This window comes from Anguilla anguilla, chromosome 5, assembly GCF_013347855.1.
Source record: "Anguilla anguilla isolate fAngAng1 chromosome 5, fAngAng1.pri, whole genome shotgun sequence".
Classification (NCBI taxonomy): domain Eukaryota; kingdom Metazoa; phylum Chordata; class Actinopteri; order Anguilliformes; family Anguillidae; genus Anguilla; species Anguilla anguilla.
The window spans coordinates 44,369,705-44,393,348 of NC_049205.1; the positions used below are offsets into that span (position 1 = coordinate 44,369,705).

The 23,644-nt window shown below is 41.1% G+C and overlaps 1 protein-coding gene across 4 annotated transcripts in view; it reads left to right on the top strand.

The window, feature by feature from the left end:
* Nucleotides 1-23,644, top strand: part of LOC118228001 (OTU domain-containing protein 7A-like) — a 64,348-nt gene that overhangs the window by 30,547 nt on the left and 10,157 nt on the right. For 2 of the 4 annotated variants that reach the window (XM_035419159.1, XM_035419160.1), the window contains exons 4-12: nucleotides 1,077-1,203; nucleotides 9,359-9,516; nucleotides 16,806-16,988; nucleotides 17,648-17,866; nucleotides 18,902-19,003; nucleotides 19,933-20,060; nucleotides 20,764-20,876; nucleotides 22,011-22,138; nucleotides 23,307-23,456. In XM_035419159.1, the coding sequence (XP_035275050.1) occupies nucleotides 9,432-9,516; nucleotides 16,806-16,988; nucleotides 17,648-17,866; nucleotides 18,902-19,003; nucleotides 19,933-20,060; nucleotides 20,764-20,876; nucleotides 22,011-22,138; nucleotides 23,307-23,456 (1,108 nt within the window). In that variant the 5' untranslated portion in view covers nucleotides 1,077-1,203; nucleotides 9,359-9,431. Of the gene's footprint in view, nucleotides 1-1,076; nucleotides 1,204-4,203; nucleotides 4,257-9,358; nucleotides 9,517-16,805; nucleotides 16,989-17,647; nucleotides 17,867-18,901; nucleotides 19,004-19,932; nucleotides 20,061-20,763; nucleotides 20,877-22,010; nucleotides 22,139-23,306; nucleotides 23,457-23,644 lie in introns of all 4 variants that reach the window. The other 2 variants (XM_035419161.1, XM_035419162.1) reach the window with 2 other exon arrangements.

Below are 23,644 nucleotides of genomic sequence, written 5' to 3' on the forward strand. Positions count from 1 at the left end.
GCTCAAACTTCAGTTCCTATGCTTGTTTCTTGCATTGTCAACATTGAAATTTTCATTTCCTTTCCTTCTTCTCTGCTGGGATAGCCTTGGCCCTCCTCTCCCTCTGTGGCCCCTACTGCTTCCTCTCATGATCCTGTTCACAGATGTGTCAAGTGGAGGCTCAAATGGAGCTGTAGGTCATCTTGAAATTGCTCTGACCTGCCCAGAGCTGTACATAACCAAGAACCCTTTCCAATGACAATCCCTGAAAGTCAATGGAAATATATACTTTTTTTCTGTTAGGCTTATGCATATCGGGGATGACCCTTTCTTTTACAATGTAGATAGGGTAGTGCATCAGTTCTGTTCCCTACAAGCTTGTGTGCTTAGCAGGGAAAAAGCTGTTAGATTTCAGTGAATTAATAGTAAATCTTTGACAGAATTTTTGACAGATACAGATATTGTGCCTGATGTTGGGTAGGTGGTGTCAGTGCTATTAAATTAAATGTTTTCTAAAAATACTATGCCAACCCATTTGCATAATTCACCCCACTTTCATCTATATGGAGTTTATTTAACCTCTCATACAGTATAACCTCAACTGCATGATTCATTTGTGTTAGAGGTCTTCACCTGCACATTAGTGCACGTGTATAGCAATGCATTTGCTCTTAATTAATGGTGAAAGGTGATTTCGCATTTGAGATGATGACAGGAGATGAATGCCTGCTTGAGTGCCTTGTTAACATTATGGTGACATTGAATAAAAACATCATTCCTCAGCCACAGTGTGTTGATTGATGTGTGTTAAAATTGAGTTCCGGAAGCCAGAAGGGACGTTGCTTTTGTTTGCTCATTTTAATACACCTCCATTTGTGGTTCTGGAATTCTCCAGTGTAAATAAAGGTTATGGAAGACATTGCTCATTGTGTTAACGTGTTCCTGTAACTTGTCCTTCTTGGTTCACAAGGGAAGCATTCTTCAGCTGTTAACTGTGACCACGCACAGGTCATCCAAAGGCAATGTACTTCTGCTGGTGTCTTTCTTTTCCAGAGAATTGAGGTTCATTCTTTGGTGTTTTTCTTCTTGAATTTCAGGCCTCCTAGTTGCCATCGCTCCTGAACTTCCCTCTCTTGCGGGTGAAACCATGGACTAAAGTAACTGACTGACATGAGCGTGCCAATATCAAGGCTGTCGCAGAACTTCACAGTGAACACAAGGAAAGTATGTAACTCATCCTTTCGCCTTGTGTCCATTAAGGTGCATCTCACTATTTATTTTATTTACCGCAGCACATAACCTGGGCGAATTTATTAATGTATATACTTACATAGTGTCCATTTATTCTCACATATGCTTATTTAATCCAGGTTAGGTATGTCGTACCATTTTTCCCCTTTCCCCTTTTAAAGGGTGAGTAAAGGTTGTTGAGTAGGGAATAAGACACACTTGGTCCAGAGAAAAGGTCTATCATCTTGGTGTTGTAAGATATGTGTTAGCACATATTAAGGTTGATGTATGTTGTAAAACTGCTATGGGAAATGGTATTTAATTAGAATGGTTAATGCACCTAACCTGTATAGCCCTCTTTATGGTACGAGCCATAAAGCCCTCGGAGTCAGATTTGTATTTCCAGATATTCTCAACAAGTCCCCGAACAGTAATGAAAAATGTAATAGTGCAATTTATTTTACATCCGACCCTAATGATTCCATTCTGTGATAAGATGCTTAATCTTTTCCTTTGGGATTTGAGAAGCCTCCAGGGTTATAACTAAAACTCTTCAGTTAGTCTTTTCATCTGTTTTAAACTTGAAGGATGCTTTTTTTTTTTTTTTTAAAGGGAGGGGAGGCATTTCCCATTGAAATATTACAACATTTAATTATGTTGAATATGCTTAGTGCTGAATGTGGCTGAGATGTATATCACACATGCTTCATTTAATGCATACAGTGATCTGGGAGGAGTTTTCACTCTTCACTGGCAACCAGAGAAGCTACTGCTCTCTCCTTTAGGACAGAGGTTACTTTACAAGTCTATCATTGCAAAGGTTCTCTGGGACACACGCAATCTGCAATTGGCAGTTATTCAAAGAATAGCATCATTTACAGACTTCTGTTGATTAAATTCAGTGACTGGACATTTTTTTAGTGATGGTTTAGCTCAGTTTTGAATCACTAGTAAGTACAAATACATATTTCAAAACATTAATCATAAGGTTCAGAGAGGTACACGCTGAGGTCTTTGTAATTCAGCCATCCACCAGTCATGAATCAGGATACATCCATAACAGACAGACATGCACATTGAACATGCAAGTCCAAAAATCAATATGGATCTGGGCCAGACACAGAGGGTGAACTTATGGTCAGTTTGTATTGGTACATAATCTAATGAAGATGGTCTGACTGTAAATATAGTCTCTGCTTTAATTAATCAACATGTTTGGCAAGAATTATGTGGGCACACCCATCCCCAGCCACATTCATGTGCACTTTTGTAAACTTGGTTGATTATGGCGCAATTTATAGTTCTTAATAATGAATTAATAACTGTCGAGCACTTCTTCAAAAAACTATGTTGCTGATTTTCTGTCCAAAATGAATACACATTAATAAATATAACATTAAGAAGCATTCCAGGGCTTCCAGATGCAGCAATCATGCAAATAAATTACAGCACGCTCTGGTGCTATGCTAAATATAGCCTGCTCCACCATGTGTATAATGTAACTTTTTGTACTTTTTCACATCTGGTCTTCCTAGCCCTCTTTTTAGTGGCACATTTACATGTAGTTATTAATACTGGCTAGTAAAAAAAAAACTGTGTAAATGTAATTACACATAAAAACCTTTTAATAATATATGAAGAATTGCGCCTTAATCTGTTTCATACATTCTTGGCCATCACTTACAGTATACTGTATCCTTTACTATGGCCTTATAGTTATGCATATCTAGTGTGGTTAAACCTGCCTTCTCACTTCTCAATGTAGATCCATCTCTCTTGGGACAGATTGAGCTTCATGCAGGAGTATACTAACCTACTCACAATGTGTCCACAAAGAGAAAACACAAACTCACCTTGAAATCATTGTGAGAAGCTGTCCATCTCTCAGCGTAGGAGAGAGGGAGCGTGAGGGTATATGGGATTTTTCCCCCATAGTGTGTGGATCCTGGCTGGTTTGGTATGTGTCCCATTCCTAATTTGATGTATTTATCCAGAGTTAGTCCAGGCATAGCCAACTGACTGGCCTCTGTAACACCAACTCAGCTGGCCTTGGTTGGTGGGTCAGGACGACAGGATTCATCATTATTGATCGTTTCTACGCTGCAGAGATTTTCTGTATGCTACTGTAATCATTGTCATGGCAGGCTTTCACAAACCTGCCGGAAAACATTACATAATGCATTTCATTTGGCAAACAGACTGAAAAAGCGTTATGAACAGCAGTGCAGCCCAATTAGTGTGATGTAGTGGTGAAGAAACTGGGATTCTATCCAGAAGTTTTCATGTTCAATGTCCAGTTGACCCAATGTTGATATACTCTTGAGCACAAAGTACATTAAAACCTTGCTTCAATAAATATAATGTATAAGATACAGAAATTCAGGTTGTCCTTGCATAAAAATGGCTGTTAAGGAAATTAATGGCAATAATAATTTGTGCTTCTATAAATATGTTTAGTGATTGCTCCTTGTTGTTTAAGGAATGCTTTTGGACTGTGGTACTCTATGGAACAGTGTCGGGTGTAGCCAGTGTGTAGGGCAGTGAACTAGGAAACACTGAAATTGGGTTGTTTAGTTTCAAACAAAAACTTTGGATTAACCAAAAAAAAGCTACATGTTCCTTTCCTCTAGGTCCACAATTTTGAGTGAGACAGCATGTGGACTGCTCTCTCATCTTGTCAAATCAAACACACAGTCAGTAAAGGCCAGTGAGTCATATGTGCCCTCTGCCCCAGATATGTAACTCTGCTGAGTACAGCAGGAGTAACAGTTGCGATGCAAAAATTACCAATACTGCACAGTGAAATGTCCAGTGTTATTTCAACTCTAACGGAGTACATATAAGTTCAATAGGGACTGTATGTACTCAGTAAGAGTTGATTTAACAATCATGTACAATTAATTTTTTCATATTAATGACTAAAGCTCTATCATTGCCTTGGGTAATTAGTTGGTATGAACCATGTCTTGAATTATTATTTCTGTTTTGTTTTAGTGCCCATTGCAGATGGCGAAATGGCTGTGGCGTCATTGTTCACGTTCGTATCGGTAACCAAACTCTTTTGTATACGCATACGGGTTGTTTCAAGTGTAAACTGTGTTATCACGGGTATCGGATAAAATTAGAGGTAAACAGGTGGTCAAAAAAAATAGAATTTAGAGAAAAAATCTGAACTGGGCACCTGCGTGTAAACAAAGCCTCAGATTGCTGCATTTCGCAACTCTATTTCCTTAAAGGGAACATTTATGTAAACAGGTGAATGTGTAATTCACATTTTTCCATATTTGCAGTCATAAAGCAATGGACTGTAATGCTGAAAAACACAGTCAAAGCAGACCGATATATCCGAAGACCTGGAAATTAATATTTGTCCTACTTTGGTAAAACCTACACAACAAGGGACATTCAATAAAAATAAAATAAATAATATTGTTGGTAATATTTTCACTGCAATATTTTTGTCATCCAAGACACTTATTAATAATAATAATAATAATAATAATAATAATAATAATAATAATAAAAAATTTATTTTATATAGCGCTTTTCATGAACTCAAAGACGCTTTACAATAAGTGGTACATACATACATATATACATACATACATTGAAACATACAATTCAGAGAAGGAGAAAAAAAAATGTAAATACTTTTCATATAAGGAGACTGGCTGCTTTTGGCACTCTAAATCAGACATGTCCCTCATTAACTTACCTAAAAAACATCCACCAACTCATTCCTGTGAAAGGAATGGGACACACCTTTGTACCTCCTGTGTGTAGCACTCATCTGAGTGGTGCACAGAACTTATTTGGTGTCAGAACACTCACCACACATCAGATGAGAAGGAGAAGTAGGGATTACTCAGACACTTAAGCAGGGTGAGGATTATATGGCCAGATTTAGGGAGCCAAGTGGGAAATTTTTTCAGGACACGAGGGAACACCCAATTCCCTGCAATAAATGTTATAGAATCTTCAATGCTACAGTGGCTAGATGGCATTTATTATATAGTAATTTACATACAGTGTGCAGCAATGGTTACATCCTAAAATGGCTTGAGAAGTAAAAAAGATGACTGTTTTCTTGAATCATCTTTCTAAACTTACCCCAGACAGTAATATGAAATTGTATTATTTGAAGGAAACTGTAATATATGTAGAGTTCATTTACCACAGAATATTGTTTCATTGTTCATATTGAACCGCCTTTGAACCTCAAAAATGATTTGACTCCACTGTAATCCTACAAAGTCAGCAAATCCTTAAGTGATGGTTAGTGTAGGCTTGTCCACTAATGACTGCAGAGCATCCAGTCATTTCCTGTAAAATATGAAGAGGGTGTTCGATGTGTAGGGCAGAACCAAGCGGCCAAAACCGGGCTGCGTTTTTGAAGCTCACTTCCTTGTCTTGTTGAGAGACGTTGCTCACAAGCACCACTGCGGTTGGCCCCAGTATAAGTCTTTCACCCACCCGTTTTAATGTCAGTCAATGGCAGCAATAAGAAAAAATAGTCGCAATAGGTGTGCTATTGTGCTATTGTGAACGAATCAGGGACGGTTTGCGTCACAACCGAGTCACTGTATCTCACACACTTAGTGGATGTCTGGACTTCAGATCCCTACTGCGCAGTCTCTGGCTTCAATTTGTATAACATGGCAGCGCCCACATACTACACTTCCCAGGCTTCAAAACCCTTTTAACCAAGCCTATGGAAAGTCAATGGGTGACATCACAGTGGCTTTGTCCATATTTTTCCGTATTGTTTTACAGCCTATGGGCAGAACCACCAGTCGTGTATTATAAAATAGAGATATTCATAAATTGTACACACAGAAAGAGCTATTTCTTATGGCACCCAAGCAAATACAATATTTGTTCAGAACAGATGGCACGCAATGCACAGGCACTTTTACCACTATAATATAACATATTTAAATTAATTTGGGACTTTGTATTGATCTTGTTCTAACAGACCCAGAATAGTAGTCCTACTGTTCTACCCAGCAGTCTTCCCTGCCTGATGGCTGAATCTAGACATGATTTGTGTTTAGATGAGGCTTCCTGGTGTTTGTGGACCAGTGGGGGACAGCCTTGCATCTGAAACTGAAAAGAAAAGCCAGTGTCCCAGTGCAGTGACGGGATCATTGTTCTGAGAAAGGTGGCATGCTTTGGATGACAAACTGAGGTCTCGATTCACTGTGGTCATTAAAAAGAAAACAGCACTTATCACAAAGAATAGGATTTGTCTTGCCAAATTCCCAGTCTCCTCTTTTAAACTTTCCCAGGATAATTGTGCTTATAAAACCCTCCATCTCCTGCTGTGATGTGCTTTCATGGAGTCATAAGTAAGCATGTGAATGTCCACAAGATAGCATCACTCCCTGTATCCTGAATCAGAGTGTGAGTAGTTGCATCAGACCTCTGTTACATTTGATCCACAAAAGTTGGTTAACCCTATGTAACCCTGATGATGTATATATCAGTATAACTTTGATCCACAAATCCATGGATATAAATGCAGTCTATTATTATTATTTAAATATTTTAAATGCTTTTTACTCCCAATTTGGGATGGCCATTTGTTTTCATCATCAGCGCTCATTGCTTCAACCTCTGCTTTCGATTCGGGAATTGTGTGCTGTACTCAGTGCATGATGCTAAACGTTGCTTCCTATCACAGGCTCACACAGACATGAGTTGGAGGAAGACATGCAGGTTAACAGATGGGGCTGCTAGCCACAGTCGACGCTGCGCTGTTCTTAGCATTAGTATTAGTATTACTATTAGTAGTGATAGTACTAGCAATGATAGTAGCATACCTGCATGACTGGTACTGTATGCCAAAAACACAGCACTAAAAACAGGCTGAACGCGTGTGTGGCACGATTCACTAGCAGCTGTGATTCAGGCAAACACGACTGTTAATTTTTTTACTGAGTCTTCACCTGCAGTCAGCGTTTCTCAGAGTAGTACAGCCTTCTGGCGAGATAAAGTATTGCTTTCGCTCTCCTTATTCAAGTGGATTCAGATAGGGGCGAGTGCCAATAAAAGGTCTGGGGCTCGGTTCCCTCCCCCTGAATGACCTCGGCGGGCCGGGCTGCCTTCAGGGAGGGCATTTGAGGACATGACTGAGCCTGGGCAGAGGGCTTTGTCAGCTTTAATAGCCCAGTAGGGAGCTCTGGGTGTTTTACAATATTGCCTGGCTCTGCAGCACAGCTTTCATCAGTGAGAGCAGTGAAAGAACCTCGTGTTTTTGTAGTTTTGCCCTGGTGTGCTTTCCCGACGGGGGTTAGGCTATTCAATGGCAAAGAGACAGGTGAGGTAGTGCACTGCATTGGACCTCGGCTGGTATTAGGAGGTCTAGTGTTAAGCATATGGATCACATCACAAATCTTTTCACAGAAGTTGCAATTCTATTTAAATGAATAAAAGCAGCGTCATTTGTGCCTTGCCTCTCTGATTTTGGTTGCCAACCAACAAGGAGATTACCATTAATATTCTGAAAAGGCAATTCTAATCAATTCTCCTTGTCTTTTCATTACATGCATTGATGACTCCTAAGCAGGATATTATATGAAACACAGACAGACTGCTTTTTACCTGTAGCCCTGCTCTTGAATTAGTGTAAGGCAGTGCGTGACTGCTTTTCTGCATGGCAGTGTGTCATGCCAGACTCCCAAATGGAATGGAAACGAGCCGGGCTCAGGATTCTATTATTTCGGCTGGGCTCCTGGTCAGACTGCAGCACATGCAGTAATGAGCCTACATGTGCCAGAGCAGAGAGCTGCAGCGTTTTCATACACATTTACCTGAATCACACCAACACATCTGCAGCGGACTTGTTTAATTGTATTGTAAAACTGTTATTACTTCTATGAAATATTATATTCTGTTTCATCCTATTTACAGAGAGTAGTATGACTAAAATGTTTTACATTTGCACAACTGTACATTTCTAGCACTGCTTGAGCATTAATTAAAGCTGTGCACTCCTCATGGATTCTGAACGAGATCAAATCAGGTGACCATTATGACGGGTTTTTTAAAGGTCTGCATACTCTGTGTGATATCATAAAACACTGCACTGCTTTGCTTGGCATGAATGACCCAACAGTTGAAGCCAGAGGGCACCTAACACACGTTTCATCATTAGAAATGCATTTTGAAGTGAAAATAACGAGGTAAATGTTTTACTTGGTGAGCTGGAAGTTTGAAGGTTGAAGAAATATTTACTGAAATAACTTCACAAATATAAATTCACCTTAAAAGCAAGCTGGGAAGTTGTAAGAAGTAGTAAGACCCAGGGTCTGTAATTAACAGTTCTACGGAGCTCCCATACGCTTGAAGGAGACAACGCAGTTCCAGAAATAAGAATTACAAGGAGTAGAGTGCGTATGACTTGTAATGATCAAAGACTGTGTAATAAACAAATCATTTTCATTTTAAGGTAAAATTTATTAAGTGTGAACATTCTTGCTTTGACCAAGGAGGGAAAACAAATAATTTGGAGCCTGTCAGTGCCAAATGCGGGAGAACTTATGAAAATGACTGGAAATGCACAGATGTGTACTTACTGTAGCTTCTTCCATTAAGAACAGGCAAATAAACATCCAACAACAAATGAATGATAATGGGCCCCGAACTAAGAGCAGATGCTGCTTGGAGCTTTATTGTGTTTGCCATTATTGCTATTAAGCCAGTCACTGCTCTAAGAGCTTTGCGTATAATTATATACTATTAACCAATATGGTGCTTGACAGGCAGTCATCTGTAGGCAGTCCACTGTGTTCCAACCAATGCACCTACCTATCTGTGTGTTTAAATTAAATGAATGCAACTTGAACGCACGTTTCAAATAATCGGTATATTACATTTGGTTTATCAGATCTCACCAATACACAGAGATTAATCCAGTTTCCAGCTCACAAAAAATGGTTCAGTTAGTCCTCTGCTAGCCTACATGAAGCAGCGAACACTCATCCTGTATCTGCTGTCTTCTCACAAAAATAATTGCATATTTTCATGTGTATATATATATATATATATGCTTATCTTAATTCTAACTTAAATATTTCTACATTTATGCTGGATTTATAATGGCCTGATTAACCCAGCTAAGCTAACACAGTTTTTGTTTTGACTGCAGATGACAGCTTGAAGCCAGTCTGGCGACCACGGAGCCTTTCGCTGCGGTCTGGGCAGCGCACCCACATGATCACATGACTCTGGACATGGACGCGGTCCTGTCGGACTTTGTTCGGTCCACAGGAGCCGAACCTGGTCTGGCACGAGACCTGCTGGAAGGTAAGGTCCACCATGCTGACCATATACCGAGGTACTCTGTTTTCTCTCTATACAGAGTGAATCTGCGATGTACCTTTGAAAGTATTTTTCAAGTTAGATGCGTTTTCGGTGGTGAGAGGCTTTTATATTGTCTGTGTCGTCCATTAGAGAGTGTTCGTGAGAGGTGAAATTTCACAGACAGATGCTCCAGGGTGCTCCAAGCAGACTCTAATCTTCAAGCATTATCTCATTATAAGTAGACTCCAGAGCACAATTCTGCTTGAAAAGCAGGTAAATTTAAAATGTAGCCTGCTCTGAAGCAGCTCAGAAAGTTTCTCAGTTAGCTGCTTTTCTTGGGGTTCCTCATCTTCAACTATGAGTAAAATAAAATCGACACAAAATAAAAAAAGTAATGGATACAAGAATAGATTTTACATTTATTTCACTTCTGTTTTGTCATTAAACTTATCCAACTCATCCATCAAACTCATCCATGTGTTCCTAAAATCCTTTACAAACCTTAATGCAGATTTACAAAGTAACATAAGCATAACTAATTTTTATATAATGACAATTTGCGGAAGCTGAAAAGAACAACATTGCTGTGTTTTCTAAAAGGTGGCGGTTAGTCGAGCTGCTCTTCACATTCGAATTCACAAATTATCAGCATTGCCAGATTTCTGACAGTGCTATCTCTCAAAAAATCCCTCAAAATACCTCATTTCAATTGACCCCCATAAAATTTTTCAAGACTTCTGTGATTTTTTTGTCACAAATCCTTGTGTTAGGGGGATAACCTCATTCTGGCAACCCTGCAGAGGTTCCTTCTGTAACGAAGGCATGCGGCATGCTATCTACGCTAGGCTAGGCTCGGCCAGTGATTTAGAGGGCTGCGTGTACTGTTTCACAGACATCTTTCATGGATACACTCCCAGCAAGAGCTCAATTTCCATTCAGCGAAACTCATTCAGAAAAATGCCAGTTTGCATGCAGTGCCTTGCCCTTATCTTGGAAACACAGTGCAATGTGTGAAAGGAGACAGTGACAATCACTGCATCATAATTTTAATAGACTGATGTATTATTATATTTGTACAGTATGACACTGCACACAGTACAGTATGTTTTTTTTTTTTTTTTTTTTAATACCAATTTCTGAGTAAGAATAAAAGGGATCTTGGCAATTTTGTGCAGTACCATGTCTGCTGTTTGAAGTTTTCTGGTTCAGTCATAGGCTGGGTGAGTGGCATGTTTGTCATATAGCCGGGTAACATAATCTTAATGTAAAATCCATTTGAAATTCTGAACATTTTAACTGCTCAGTTATGTAACAGATAGCATTTCAGCAGGGTTTTTATGCAATGAACAGTAGCACACAGCATACCGTCAAGGGTATGAACAAGCCATTTTTCAGCATCTGGAGTGAAGCAGGACATTGAATCAGTGCTATCCATGCGTGTTCATACTCTCGAAGGAGGCAGGTGCAAAACAGAATGAAGTAGACATTAGATCCATGTCATGCCTGTGTTTTCCTCCTGTAGCTTATGTAGCTAACTCACTCTCTGAGAATACGTGAGGGAACAGAAGAAAATGGACCGCAAATGGTCTTATTTTCAGGAGAGTAAACGTGGTGTTGAGAAGAGCTTAGCTGCAGGGTGGAATCAGATCTTCCTCCTGCATGTGCATTTGAAGTAGCCTGACTGATGCTATAACTGCACAGCTCAGCTGGTGAACTGCAGTGTGAAAAGAATAGACTGGCAGAATGCTGTTCAGAGGAGGTGTTTACATATAAATATAAATATACATATAAAGGTGTTATTGTACACAATAGCACCTGCACACTGTGCTATGGGCTCAAGTGAATCTTTTTACAACAGAAAATTTTTGTTGACTTACAATTGTGCCTGACTAACATTTCAGGATATTTTCTCTTAGGGGCATAAAACAGTTTTGGGTATTACCGTGCGTCCATATCCAGTGAGAACACATTGATGCCCAGTGTATGGAAATGTATTTTCTTTCTTCTTTTGTTTTTTAATTATGTGCGAGTGTCTCAGAGTGTGAGCAGAATTCCCCACCCCCCTACTCCCCCATGTCCAGTGCGGGGGAGCAGGAGGCCTGGCAACTTAGGGTTGCTTCAGAAGAAAGCCGTGGGCGGAGACGAAATAATTGGTCATTTGGGGGTCCAGAAAATGTGTCAGAATACCTCAGCATTAGCAGCGTTGATCCTTAGTGTGAATTCACGTCTATTCCAGTCTCTCTTAACTGAGTGGAGTCCTTATCGCAGCCACAGCCCTGGGGATTTTACTCTGAGCCCCCTACACAGGCCCAAGGCGTTTCTACTTCCTGTGCTCAGGGGAAGATAGTTCTGCTGCTTTCATCCTGGAATGGCTGACCTGGGTAGCGTGTGTGTTGCCTCTGTGACTGCACTGAGGCCCTCACAGATAGAAAGGTGCTACATCAGAAAATGTGTGCAATGCTGCCTTCTGGGGGAAAGGCAGAGGTACTGACATAATGCCATAGGATGTGCTTAGACGTAGATTCATGTGATCATTTACATTTTTTCCTATCAATTTTTTTTCATTGGAATTTGGAATCACCAAGTGCCTCTCGAGTCACTGATGTGACATCTGTAACTATCCAGAGCACTGAACTGTGAGCCTTTATACACTACAGACAACTCAGTACTACTGGAGAGGAACAGTGTGACTCAGATCAGAGGATCAGCATATCTCCTACCTACAACCACCAGTAGCCTGTGGAAGCCATTGGGAAGAACCAAAGCAGCAGCAGTAACCAGAAAAAACTCAACTTAAACCGATTGGCCAGTTTTGGACTGCTGCTGTGGACTCCTCACCAAAGCCAGCTAATGGCTTAGCTGAGACTTGGGACTCATTATAGGGTCCAAGCAAGAATTCTGCAGCCATATTTCTTTCACAGAAGATTTTTTGGTTTGGGCTAACTAGCTGGTAAACTGACTCCAGACTGGATGTCCAACTGGGAAAAGAAGTGTCTGGAGTCCTCTGTCACATATTGAGTTCCACAGCTGTCTGATGGAGAACAGAGGTAGTTGTGTTAGACTGATAAAGTGAGTGAGTGAAATTTTTTGCTGGAAATGGAAATAAATCCAAAGAGGAATGGATATCTGATACTATTGATCTGCCAAGTATTCACACCCCATGGTGGCCATGGCAACTATTTGGGTGCCACCATTAGGACTGAGGCCTGGTCGGACTGGTTGAGATTAAAACACTTAGCGTCACTCTTTTTATCTGATGAATTTTTTAGTTTATGTCATAAATTAAACAAAAAAATAATTTCACTTTGATTAAATCATTTAATGAGTTTTGAGCCTGGCTAGCAGAGCATGAGACCCTTGGGGAGTAAGCAGTGTGCTTAGATGCCTGAGATCAAGTCTCTGTAAAGATGCTCAAATGATGCTGTGATAAAAATGAAATAATGATGTAATCAGATATCCCCTAAGACCTAGCAATTCATTTTTGTCCCCTACAGGGTCTCTGGTCTTAATCTCAAAAACCATATATTCTACTGTGTTGAAACCTACATTATGAGGGACATTCAGCAAAAAGAAAATATTTTCACTGCAACACGTTTGTGTCATCCAAGACACTTGTCTTACTGCTTAAACCTTTTTCTGCTTGGTCTTCGGAGGATGTGGTGTTTTTTAATTTGAAAGGGAATTGTGTAGTGACCGGGAAATTGTATATTGACGTTGTCATATTTCATTTGTGCTTGTAATCAAAGATCCACAGGGACTAAAAACTGAACTTCAAATATTATTTTGGTGTAGCTCCTAAAGTACTTGACAGCTTGGACAGCATGAAATGGAAAATAGCATGCATCAATGTTTTGAGTCGTCTTTGGGTTGTGGCCTTGGATTTTGCTGAGTAAATGATAGAGAAATGATTGTGAAATAATTTGTTCTGACTTGATTTGAGTGGGGGTGATTTGTGTTGTAATGTTTTATGTTGAGAATATGTTAATTCTGTGGAAATAGTGATGTCATTGTCAAAACAGCATTTCGCAATAGTTAAATGGAGGAAGGTGGTTTTCTCAATAGCCAATAAAAGAATCTGGTTTTATCAATAGCCAGTGGGAGAAGCTGGTTTTCTCAATAGCCAATGGGAGATGCTGGACAGATGTAAAGCATGTACAAGAGAAGACGCCAAAATGATCTGGTAATGATGACAATTACTATAACAACTAAAATAAAAGTACATGTTTGTCAAGCTAAAATGGAGTCAATCACATCATAACCATAACTGAAACGTGTCTCTAACTACTAGCATTGTGCTTTCTTTCAAAGGTGATATTCTAAAGTGTATCTACTAAAATAGTTTTTAAAACAATGATGTAGTCAGCGAAGAGATAAAATAATTGATTAATAGCTGTACAGATTGAAGCAAAAAAAAGAAACCCTTCCCATGTGCGGCTGCTCAGAAACACTTGCTCATTATTATTTATGGATGGTTATCATAAGTGCTGGCACTGACAAAGACCCCTTAAGACTAAATAAGCCAGCTGCTTTAATGCTTTATTAACTGAAGTAGATGCACACTCTCAAGGATGATAGCACTAGTACACTAAGTTGGCAGAGGCAGTCGAATATGACTAAACTGTTCCTCTGATGAAGTGCTTCCTGCTGCCCTCCTCCAACAACAACCATAAGGAAATAAAAAGATTTAAAACAGAAAAATATGTCAATTTTCCCTGACAATGTGTATTCACTATCATACTCCGCAATAGGAAGTGTTGTATATTTTGTTCACTGGTGGGGCTATGCCTATTCACCCTTACAGGCACGACACTAGCAGCCTGACACCACGCATGCAGCAATCAGCCTTATGTGAAGAACTTGTACAAAATGAGAGGCGGACGCACTGCGACATGCATCGCAAAATGTCGCTGTCCCAGCAACAAGCCCACAGTTTTTCGTTTGAATCGGTGAATCACTCCTCACGATTGCTTGAGATAAACTCAGATTCTGAGCCGTGCATCTGGGAGCAGGGACTGTTGGACGACTGCGGTGGGAGATTTGCGGGAGTGTGAGGGTGTTTTGAGGACAGCTGTGAATTGCAATTGGAGGAGACTTTAGCTTAAGGGCCCGCGCGCGTCTAGGGAGGGAGGCTGAGGGTTGTTTAAGGACAGAGGTGCGTGATTCAGCCCGCTGTGGGGCTGTGCGCTGAGGAACAGGGGAGAGCCCGGGGCCGTGTGCATCCCTGTGCATCTCTGTATCTGTCAGGGAGGTGACAGACAGCGGCTGGGTCAGTCCTGGGACCTAGCCGCCTTGTCCCTTTTGGCTGCTGGCTCCGTTTGCCTTCCATAGAGATTACTGCCATGTTCCACTGTTCCCCTTACTCCACGCCTACTGTTCCTACTCATCTCATTCCTCATCATAACCTCCATCAGAATCTCTTTGTCCTTCACCTCTTTTCCTCTTGCCACTTTATTCCTTCCTTTCCCTGCTTCTTCCTTCTCCTGTTCTTCCACATCATAACCATCTTCCACCTGTAGCTCCTCCATGGAATATGGGTTAGGAAATTGGTTGGGAAATTGGCGGCAGTAACTGCAAGTGCGCAAATGTCTTGAGCCAAACTCTACTTTGAACATTCTCCTCTGCTATCTGCAGGTAGGTCATTATAGGGATGTAACAGTACACTGAGCTAACGCTAAGTATCACGATACAGAGGTCACGTACTGGGGGAGAGTGGGGGTTGTCTCATACAGACTAACATTTCTATAAAGTGTGCTGTTTATTTTCGATGAAATAAGACTTTTTATTAACAAGAAGTGTCAAAGAAGTAGTTTTGTATTTATAGTCTTTTAGTAAAAATAGACTATAAATCCAAAAAGTCTTTAAAAAGACTATGCAATATCTGCTTTAAAAAATAGCTCTAAATTATTGGAAAACTATGCAAAACACTATGCATCTATCCTTTAGCCAACATATCGGTCATCAGACAACACTACTTTCCCTTTCAAGTGGCAGTCTTCCCTTTTAAGAACCAGTCACAGTAAAGCGTGTTCTACACAAATGGGCGTTCAGGGCTAAAACAACCTAATGAAATTAAATAGACTCTCAGTGGTCACGTTAATGCAAGATTAATTGCATTTTTTATGCAAAAGAAAAAACATGCAAGGATAAAATACATTGCGTTCTATAAAAGAGATATTGCAAGGTCTTTTTTTAAAGATTACAACAGGTGACAACCCAGGCTTGAACCACAAAAAAATAGTTACTGCTGTTTCTGTGAGACAATTGTCTTTCAGTGTCTGATATTTGCATAGTTTATTGTCGACTAATATTTACACAGCCGCTGGGACCGAGATTCAGAGAGTGCTTAATTTGAATGAAAAGTAAAAAACAAGATGCCATGCTCTAGCTAGCTTGCTCATTTTGAATAAATTGAAACAGAAATCACTCCTATTGTTTTTGAAAATATTATTAGCCTCGGTTTTTGAAAAACGTTATTAGCCTGTGTGGCAAACAATCATTTTGATCAGAACACCAAAACACTGGATCTTTTTTCATCTCGCATTTTATCCTGCTATGGTTATGTTTTTCCCTCCTCATAAGTGACCGGGATTCCAAAATATTTTCACACTTCAGACTAACATTTAGGTGGTGGGTTTTCTGTTTCAACTTGCCTGTTCACACTGGTCATGGTTTCTGCATGAAAATGCAATCTTGTCCAATGAACGAGTGAGCTCTTGCGAATATAGTAGTCATGTGACACTTAGGAGTTTTCTCTTTTCAGTGCCATGTTTTTTGGGAATCTTCTGCAGGTTTTGGGCTTCCCTCTGTCCAGGGAAATTGTCTGTCTGTATTTTATAAACTAAATTAGATTAAAATAAAATAATGTGCTAATATATGCAGTTTTCCTGTTTATATTTTCTGCACTAACCGTCAGCTATTTTCAGTACTATTTTTCGGTAAACAGTATGTTTTTGCACCTGTAGTTCATGATGTCATTCATTAGGTACATATTTTCATATGAATGCTATGTATATGCAGTTTTGGTTCAGGTTTATTCCTCTTCCTCTTTTTGAACTGTATCCAGGATGTACTGTAAATGTGCCCTGTACTGTGGTTTTGTTGAGAGCACAGTGTGCTTTCCTTCCGTGAAAAGCCTTTTGAATTCCCCAGCAATAATCGTTCCATGGCAGTCAAGGGCCATTGTGGTGCTGTGATGCAGGGCTGTGGGCTGGGGGACACGGCATGTGATTGAGTGAAGGCCGGTGTGTCCGGTAAAGTGTTCACTGACAGGTGCACCTGCATCATGTGCGCAGGTAAGAACTGGGACCTGAGCGCGGCACTCAGCGACTTCGAACAGCTGCGGCAGGTGCACACCGTCAACCTGCCGCGGGTCTTCAATGAGGGCCGCTACTACAAGCAGCCGGAGCGGGACACGCCCCAACACCTCAGCAAAATTGGGCGGTCGTGCCAGCCAAAACAGGAGGACAATGCTCAAGGTGTGTGGCGGTCAGGGTGAGGGGCATATAGGGAACCATACACTCACACATTAGGTAAGTATACAAAAGCATAGTCAACAACATAGATAAGGTTTTCCATAATGATGTCACTCATGGAAACCCTGAAAGGGAACCTCCACTGGAAAAATGTGAACTATAAGTGTAGAGAATGGTAAACTAGTAAAATAATTTTGTTCTCATTTGGTTCCTGTTTCAAAATTGCATTTTTTAAAAGTGATTTGGGCTTTGGCTTTTGTTTATAAACACAATTCAGTAATGCAATAATATGATTGCCTTCTCTCTGGCTCCAGGGTCGTAGTTGCTGTTTTCAGTGTCCAGGGGATGTGATTTTAACTGTTGCTGATTTGATTTGAATTTAAGAGATTTCATGAAATTGAAATGAAAATCACACCCCTGAATAACAAGAAGAGGCAATGCTCTGTCAAATATCAAACAAAAGCCAAGTGACAGATTTTTTTAAAACTTCTCTGCATTTACAGTATAGTTTGTGTTACCCAGTGGAGGTTCCCTTTAACCAGCATGCCACCCCACCTAATTGCTCTATCTGATTGAGTGATGGGTTTATTCTGATTTGTTTGTTAAGCAGAGCTGGCTGATGTATGCTTTAACCGGTGCCTCGTTCTCCTCACCCCCCCCAGAGAAGCGCCTGTCTCGGGGCATCTCCCACGCCAGCTCGGCCATCGTGTCCCTGGCACGCTCGCACGTGGCCAGCGAGTGCAACAGCGAGCAGCTGCCCCTGGAGATGCCCATCTACACCTTCCAGCTGCCCGACCTCAGCGTGTACAGCGAGGACTTCCGCAGCTTCATCGAGAAGGACCTCATCGAGCAGTCCACCATGACAGCTCTGGAGCAAGCCGGTCAGTGCAAGGCCTTCTGTGTTTGTATGTGTTGCCTGTGTTTAGGTTTGTGTGTGGAAATGTAGTGTATGGTAATTTGTGTATTCCTGCTTCCGTGTGTGTGCATGTGGGGTCGACGTCTTAAGGGCCTGGGTCAGGTTTTAAGGGGGGGTTACACCCCAGAGCAGGCATGGTGGGGCTCTATCATTTGAGCCTGGGTCAGGTGTGGGAGGGAGGGTTTGGGCCTCTGGGGGCCCCAGAACAGCCTGCTATTCCCTAAAATCTCTGCAGCAGCGCGAGTGACACACCCATCTGAACTTCAGCCACAGCTGGATGCCCTGGCTGCCTGCTCTCAGCAAAAAGGCTGTCCTCCTCTTCCACCACCAAGGACATCGCTAAATGATGAAAGGCTTCGCCCGCGCCGCCGCAAACGAGCTTCCGCATCAGCCTTAATAAAATATAGTGCTTCATTTTCCGCCCAGTAGACTACTCGCCGAAGGGCTTTTTATTGTAATAAGGCAGGGCATAAAGCCATCTCTGTGAAGCAGGTACATCCTAACCTAATTTCGCAGTCTTAGTTTTTCTCCCTGGATGCAGAATGGCAACATATTAGCATATCAGATTTGGTGAAATAAGTCTTAGCAAAGTGCTCCTGTTTAATAAAGGAACAGTCGCAGAGCATGACAGAGAATGCATTCGAGAGAGGCAGAGTAGAAGTACAATGGATATAACGTGAAATGGAATGGAAGAAGGTGAGTTACAGTGTCTCACAAAGAACAGAGAATGAATTAGAGAGACACTTGTCAGCAATTTTTCATAATATTCCATAAATATTCTATGAATGTCCAATATACCAGCGACAAAAGGTGCTTAACACTTAATCTACAGATGACACACTCAAGAAAATGTGTAACAGTTACATGAATGGGTTTGAAGGCCCTCTTTGTTTAAATTTATGGCAGACATTCTAGCCTGCTAGAGACCTGAGCGCTACTCGGTTCCTTTCACCATGTCATTCTGAATGTGTCTGTTTGTTGGTTTGTGCCCTTTCTGCAGGGCGTCTGAACTGGTGGTCCACCATGTGTACCAGCTGCAAACGTCTGCTCCCATTGGCCACTACAGGGGATGGGAACTGCCTACTGCACGCGGCCTCTTTAGGTTAGCCACGTGTTCCATTCCATTGAGGTTATTCTGTCTCAACATGTTTCTAGAAAGCTCTTCAAAGTGCAACTAGGCCTGTTCTCTAAATAATAATTAGTGTTGTTTTCTCTCTTTAAAAAAAATCTTTCATTTTTCATACAGTCCTCATATAGCATTACAGTGTATCCAACTGGAGTATTTACTATTGTTGTAGGCTAAGCCAGCATGGCTATGATACAACAGTGGACCTCTGGAACAATGGACTTCACAGATAAATTCAAGTTAATGCACATCAGATAGCACAAACACTCACTGCAGAATTACGAATAACTCAGTAAACAACTGTGTGCCTTTTAGAATTTTAGACATAACGTCAATCATTTCTCACATCCTACACAGTAAGGTTATAGCCATAAATGTAGGCTGTCCATTACACAGGTCTGAAGTCAGGGATGCAATGTGCAGGCAAAACATAAAATACCATCAAAAGACTGTAGCAGAGCTCAATGCCAGGGTCAGAGGGTGGGTGTTTGGTGTCAGAGCATGAAGGGGCTCTCCTAGGGATCACTTCACCTCAGGACTGTTGGGAAATTGAGTTCCAACTGTGACACATGCACAGAATGGAGAGAATGAACTCTAGGACTCCCCCTGTCTGAAACTTGCAGTACTGCTGGCAGAGCTGTCCTGTGGGAGCAGCTGATAGGAGCTACTGTCAGGTTAAGGTCGGCTTTTATAGACTGTACTTTCCAAGGTTAACGTCTGTATGCTAAAGATTACACAGTAAGCAGTAATTTTTCATAATTCTTCGTATGTCATGGTAACTGTCAGTGTGCACAATTTATTTCAGACTATACTGCAGATAATAAAATTGCGGTACTACATTGTATCAAGACATTCCAATAGCCTTAACAGCGAGTGTATGTGTTTTCATGTGTGCGTGTGTGCAGGGATGTGGGGTTTCCATGACAGGGACTTGGTGCTGAGGAAGTCTCTGTACGCGATGATGAAGAGTGGGGCGGAGAGAGAGGCTCTGAAGAGGAGGTGGAGATGGCAGCAGACACAGCAGAACAAGGAGGTCAGTGAGCCCCAACTAATCCCCACTTACCCAACTCACCACCATCTCTCTCTGTGCTTGTGTTCCATGCACTGCTTAACGAAGCCATTTTGGCAGATAGCGCATGTTCATATGTAATGTCATTCAAATGCAGTTTCCTTTACAGTGAATGATTTTTAGTGTCCACAGCACAGACCGTCTCCTGTGAGCATGCTTTAAAAGCCACATATTTAGGTAATAATGCAGGTGTTGTTCAGTCATTATATGCTTAAATAGTGTTAGGAATTGCCAAGTGTTATGGCAGCATGTCTATGAAAATGAAATTAAAGCGTAGGATCACTTGACTCAGGACACAGGACGGATTGTTGGTAATGGAGTCGGAACAGAAATCGGAGACTCCAGGTAACAGCTACCGTGCCAAAATTTCAGACTGAACAGCAAACCATTGGTGGCAGACATGACAATGTGATTAGGTTTTAGAGATCAAAAACTGCTGCCGTTATATGAGATTTCTTTGCTTTTGTCTCTTTCTTCCCTGACAATAGGGATGTTATTCCCTTTTTTGTGCATTCATTGTGTGCTGGTCACTTGTTTGTTTGTATGTAATGACTCAGGATTCAGGTATACTCAGAAATGATCAGTTGTGTACTATGTCTTGTGTGTAAATGTGTGTGTATGTGTACCTGTGTATGTGTGTATGTAATGATTCTTTCTGTCTGCCCAGTCGGGACTAGTGTACACAGAAGAGGAATGGGAGAAAGAGTGGAACGAGCTTCTGAAACTTGCCTCCAGTGAGCCACGTACAAACTTCAGCAAAAACGGAAACACCAGTGGGGGGTATGTGAAAGCACACAAGCACACACACACACACACACACATGCAAACACATGCACACACACACACATGCAGACACAGTAGATTTGTCAATAAGAAATCAATCATTAAAGGACAAATGATGTGGAGTATAGACTAAAACACAGAGTATTGGTGGAAATGGAATGTTGTAATTGTGGCTAATGGAGTCAGGTTTCTGTGGGTACTAGTGTCTGGAAATTGTAGCATAGAGAAACACATAATTGTGGGAAATTAAATCAGGTGGTAATTGTTCACTTTCCAATTGTACATTCTGGGAACTTTGGAACATGAATTCGTAATTGTTGGTAATGCATGCAACTATAGGAAATGAAGTATTGATTGTTGGTAATGCAGTCTGATAATGTGGGAAATGGAGTCATGTGCCTTGCTAGATATTGTTCTTTTCCTGTTTTGTGATTGTAGTCTGGCCATATGTCTTGCTTCTCTCATGAATCCTGAATGTTAAAAGCACTCCGAAGAGCCGGAGTGGAAATAGATTAAGCGCTGCTCCAGCGTGATGTGAAATAGCAGGATGTTCTCTGTTTGAGTAATGAGCTGGAACCACCACATCACAACACTGGAGCTGAACTCATTTCAGAACTGTCACTGGAAATCGTCAGTAACTAATCCCTGAAGAAATACTCAAAGGTTTCTCTTCATTGTCCTTTCCTTCTTTATCTATGTGTTTTTTTTGCTTATTGTTTGTGGGTATGTTCCCTTTGGTCATGGTTGTTTCTGCTCTTTTTTTGTATTGTAAAACAAAAAAAAATTGGATCAGGAAAAAAAATGATTGACAAATTTCTTTCCACCTCCAACAGCACGCATGTGCTATATTCCACATTAGGACAATGACCTGCAAATATCATCAGTGTTTAAAAGGATATTAGGCTAAAAAATGAATGTGAGGGTCATGGGCTTACAATATACAATACAATATACTTTATTGTCCCCATGGGTAAATTTGTCTTGGGCTCAAATGCTGCACACACATAGCTACCTCCATAGTAGTAATATGTAAAGGAAAGTCAGTAGTTGAACACTCACAGCTCAGAGCTGGACAGGATATCTTTGGGGTGAAGCTAGGCAAAGTGTAACGGTATTGGCCGTGTGCCGCAGGGTGGATGGCTCGGAGGATCCCGTGTATGAGAGCCTGGAGGAGTTCCACGTCTTCGTCCTGGCCCACGTCCTGCGCAGGCCCATCGTGGTGGTGGCCGACACCGTGCTCCGAGACTCTGGGGGAGAAGGTGCGAATCAGTATGCCTTTCACTCAAAACACTTCAGCACACACAGGCACGATTTATATTTGGAAAAGAAATGGTTGAGGATTTAGCCTGGAGAAGAGGAAACACCCAAGGAATATTCCTGCTCTTTGTATGGGTACCAAGGAACCTGAACACCTCCGATTAAATTAGATGGGTAGGCACTGCCTGCTGGGCTGCTGGCAATGGCCTGGCTCACAGTACATGGGGGTTCCTGCTCAGTGACATGGTTGAAGCGTGACAACATCTAGTATGTATGACCAAACATTCAGAAATACATTGGTTCATTTTTTATTATTGGTTTGTGTAATTCATGTCTTTAGCAGTAATCAGTTACAGATTCCAGGTCAACTTGCGTTGCCCACAATTTGCATGTGATTAATTATTACCTGCGTTATCCATGTGGATATGTGCTGTATTCAGTTTAAACACCTTCCTCCAAGGGCAGGATGACAGTGAACAATGGTAAGCAATCTGGAAATCAAACTTACAATCGTTTATAAGGCTTCACTGAAGTATTCATAGTGACTGATAAGCATTTATAGGCACTTGGCTTTGTATATAAAATGCTTCAGAGCCTGCAATGTCTTGTAGTCTGACAGTTTATGTCAGTTGTAATAAGCAGTTATGAATGCTTATTTAAATCGTATAGAATCCAGTCATTATTTCTGCACAAGTATCCAGTTTGCTGAAAATTTACATAGAATGTCCGGCTCAAGACTATTCTTACATAGAGCCCATTGTATTGTGTTGGAGTCTGTGGTGTGCATGGTTATTTTGCATTTTATGAGGAGGGGTTGCAGCTTGCAATCAATGTAATTGTATTTAGAGGCACAGCTTTTTTCTGTTCATGATCCCTTGGAAACGGGACATTTACCAAATTGGAGTGCAAAGGTGAAATATGGCTTACTTAAGTCATGTGGACAACCCGGTCTGCTGTTTGTTCATCCCTGTGAATTAATGAGTCTTCTTCGTTAAAGGAGGAAAACAGAATATTTGTTATATGCAGCTAAATTAAATGATATGCTAATTGATATGATCTCAATCTTCTTGGTTACTGGAATTAGTTGAAACAGTATCTTTGATTATGCTTTGCACAGCACGTTATGAACTGTGGCGTCAGAATTTGTGTTTATTACTCTTTTTTTTATAGCGTTTGCTCCCATCCCATTTGGAGGCCTATACCTGCCACTGGAGGTTCCCCCAAACCGCTGCCACTGTTCCCCACTGGTTCTGGCCTATGATCAGGCACACTTCTCCGCTCTGGTGTCCATGGAGCAGAAGGACCAACATCGAGAACAAGGTACACACTGACTGCTTACCACTAATAAAAGTATTCGCTGACCAATCACTGCTGACCAAACTATGGGCTGACCAATTAGCAGTTACCAAGGTAAGCACTGATTACACACAGCAAAGAGCAAGACGCAAACTGATCAATAATGGAACAATTGTCAGCAGACTGAACTAAGAATGAATATGACCAACCAC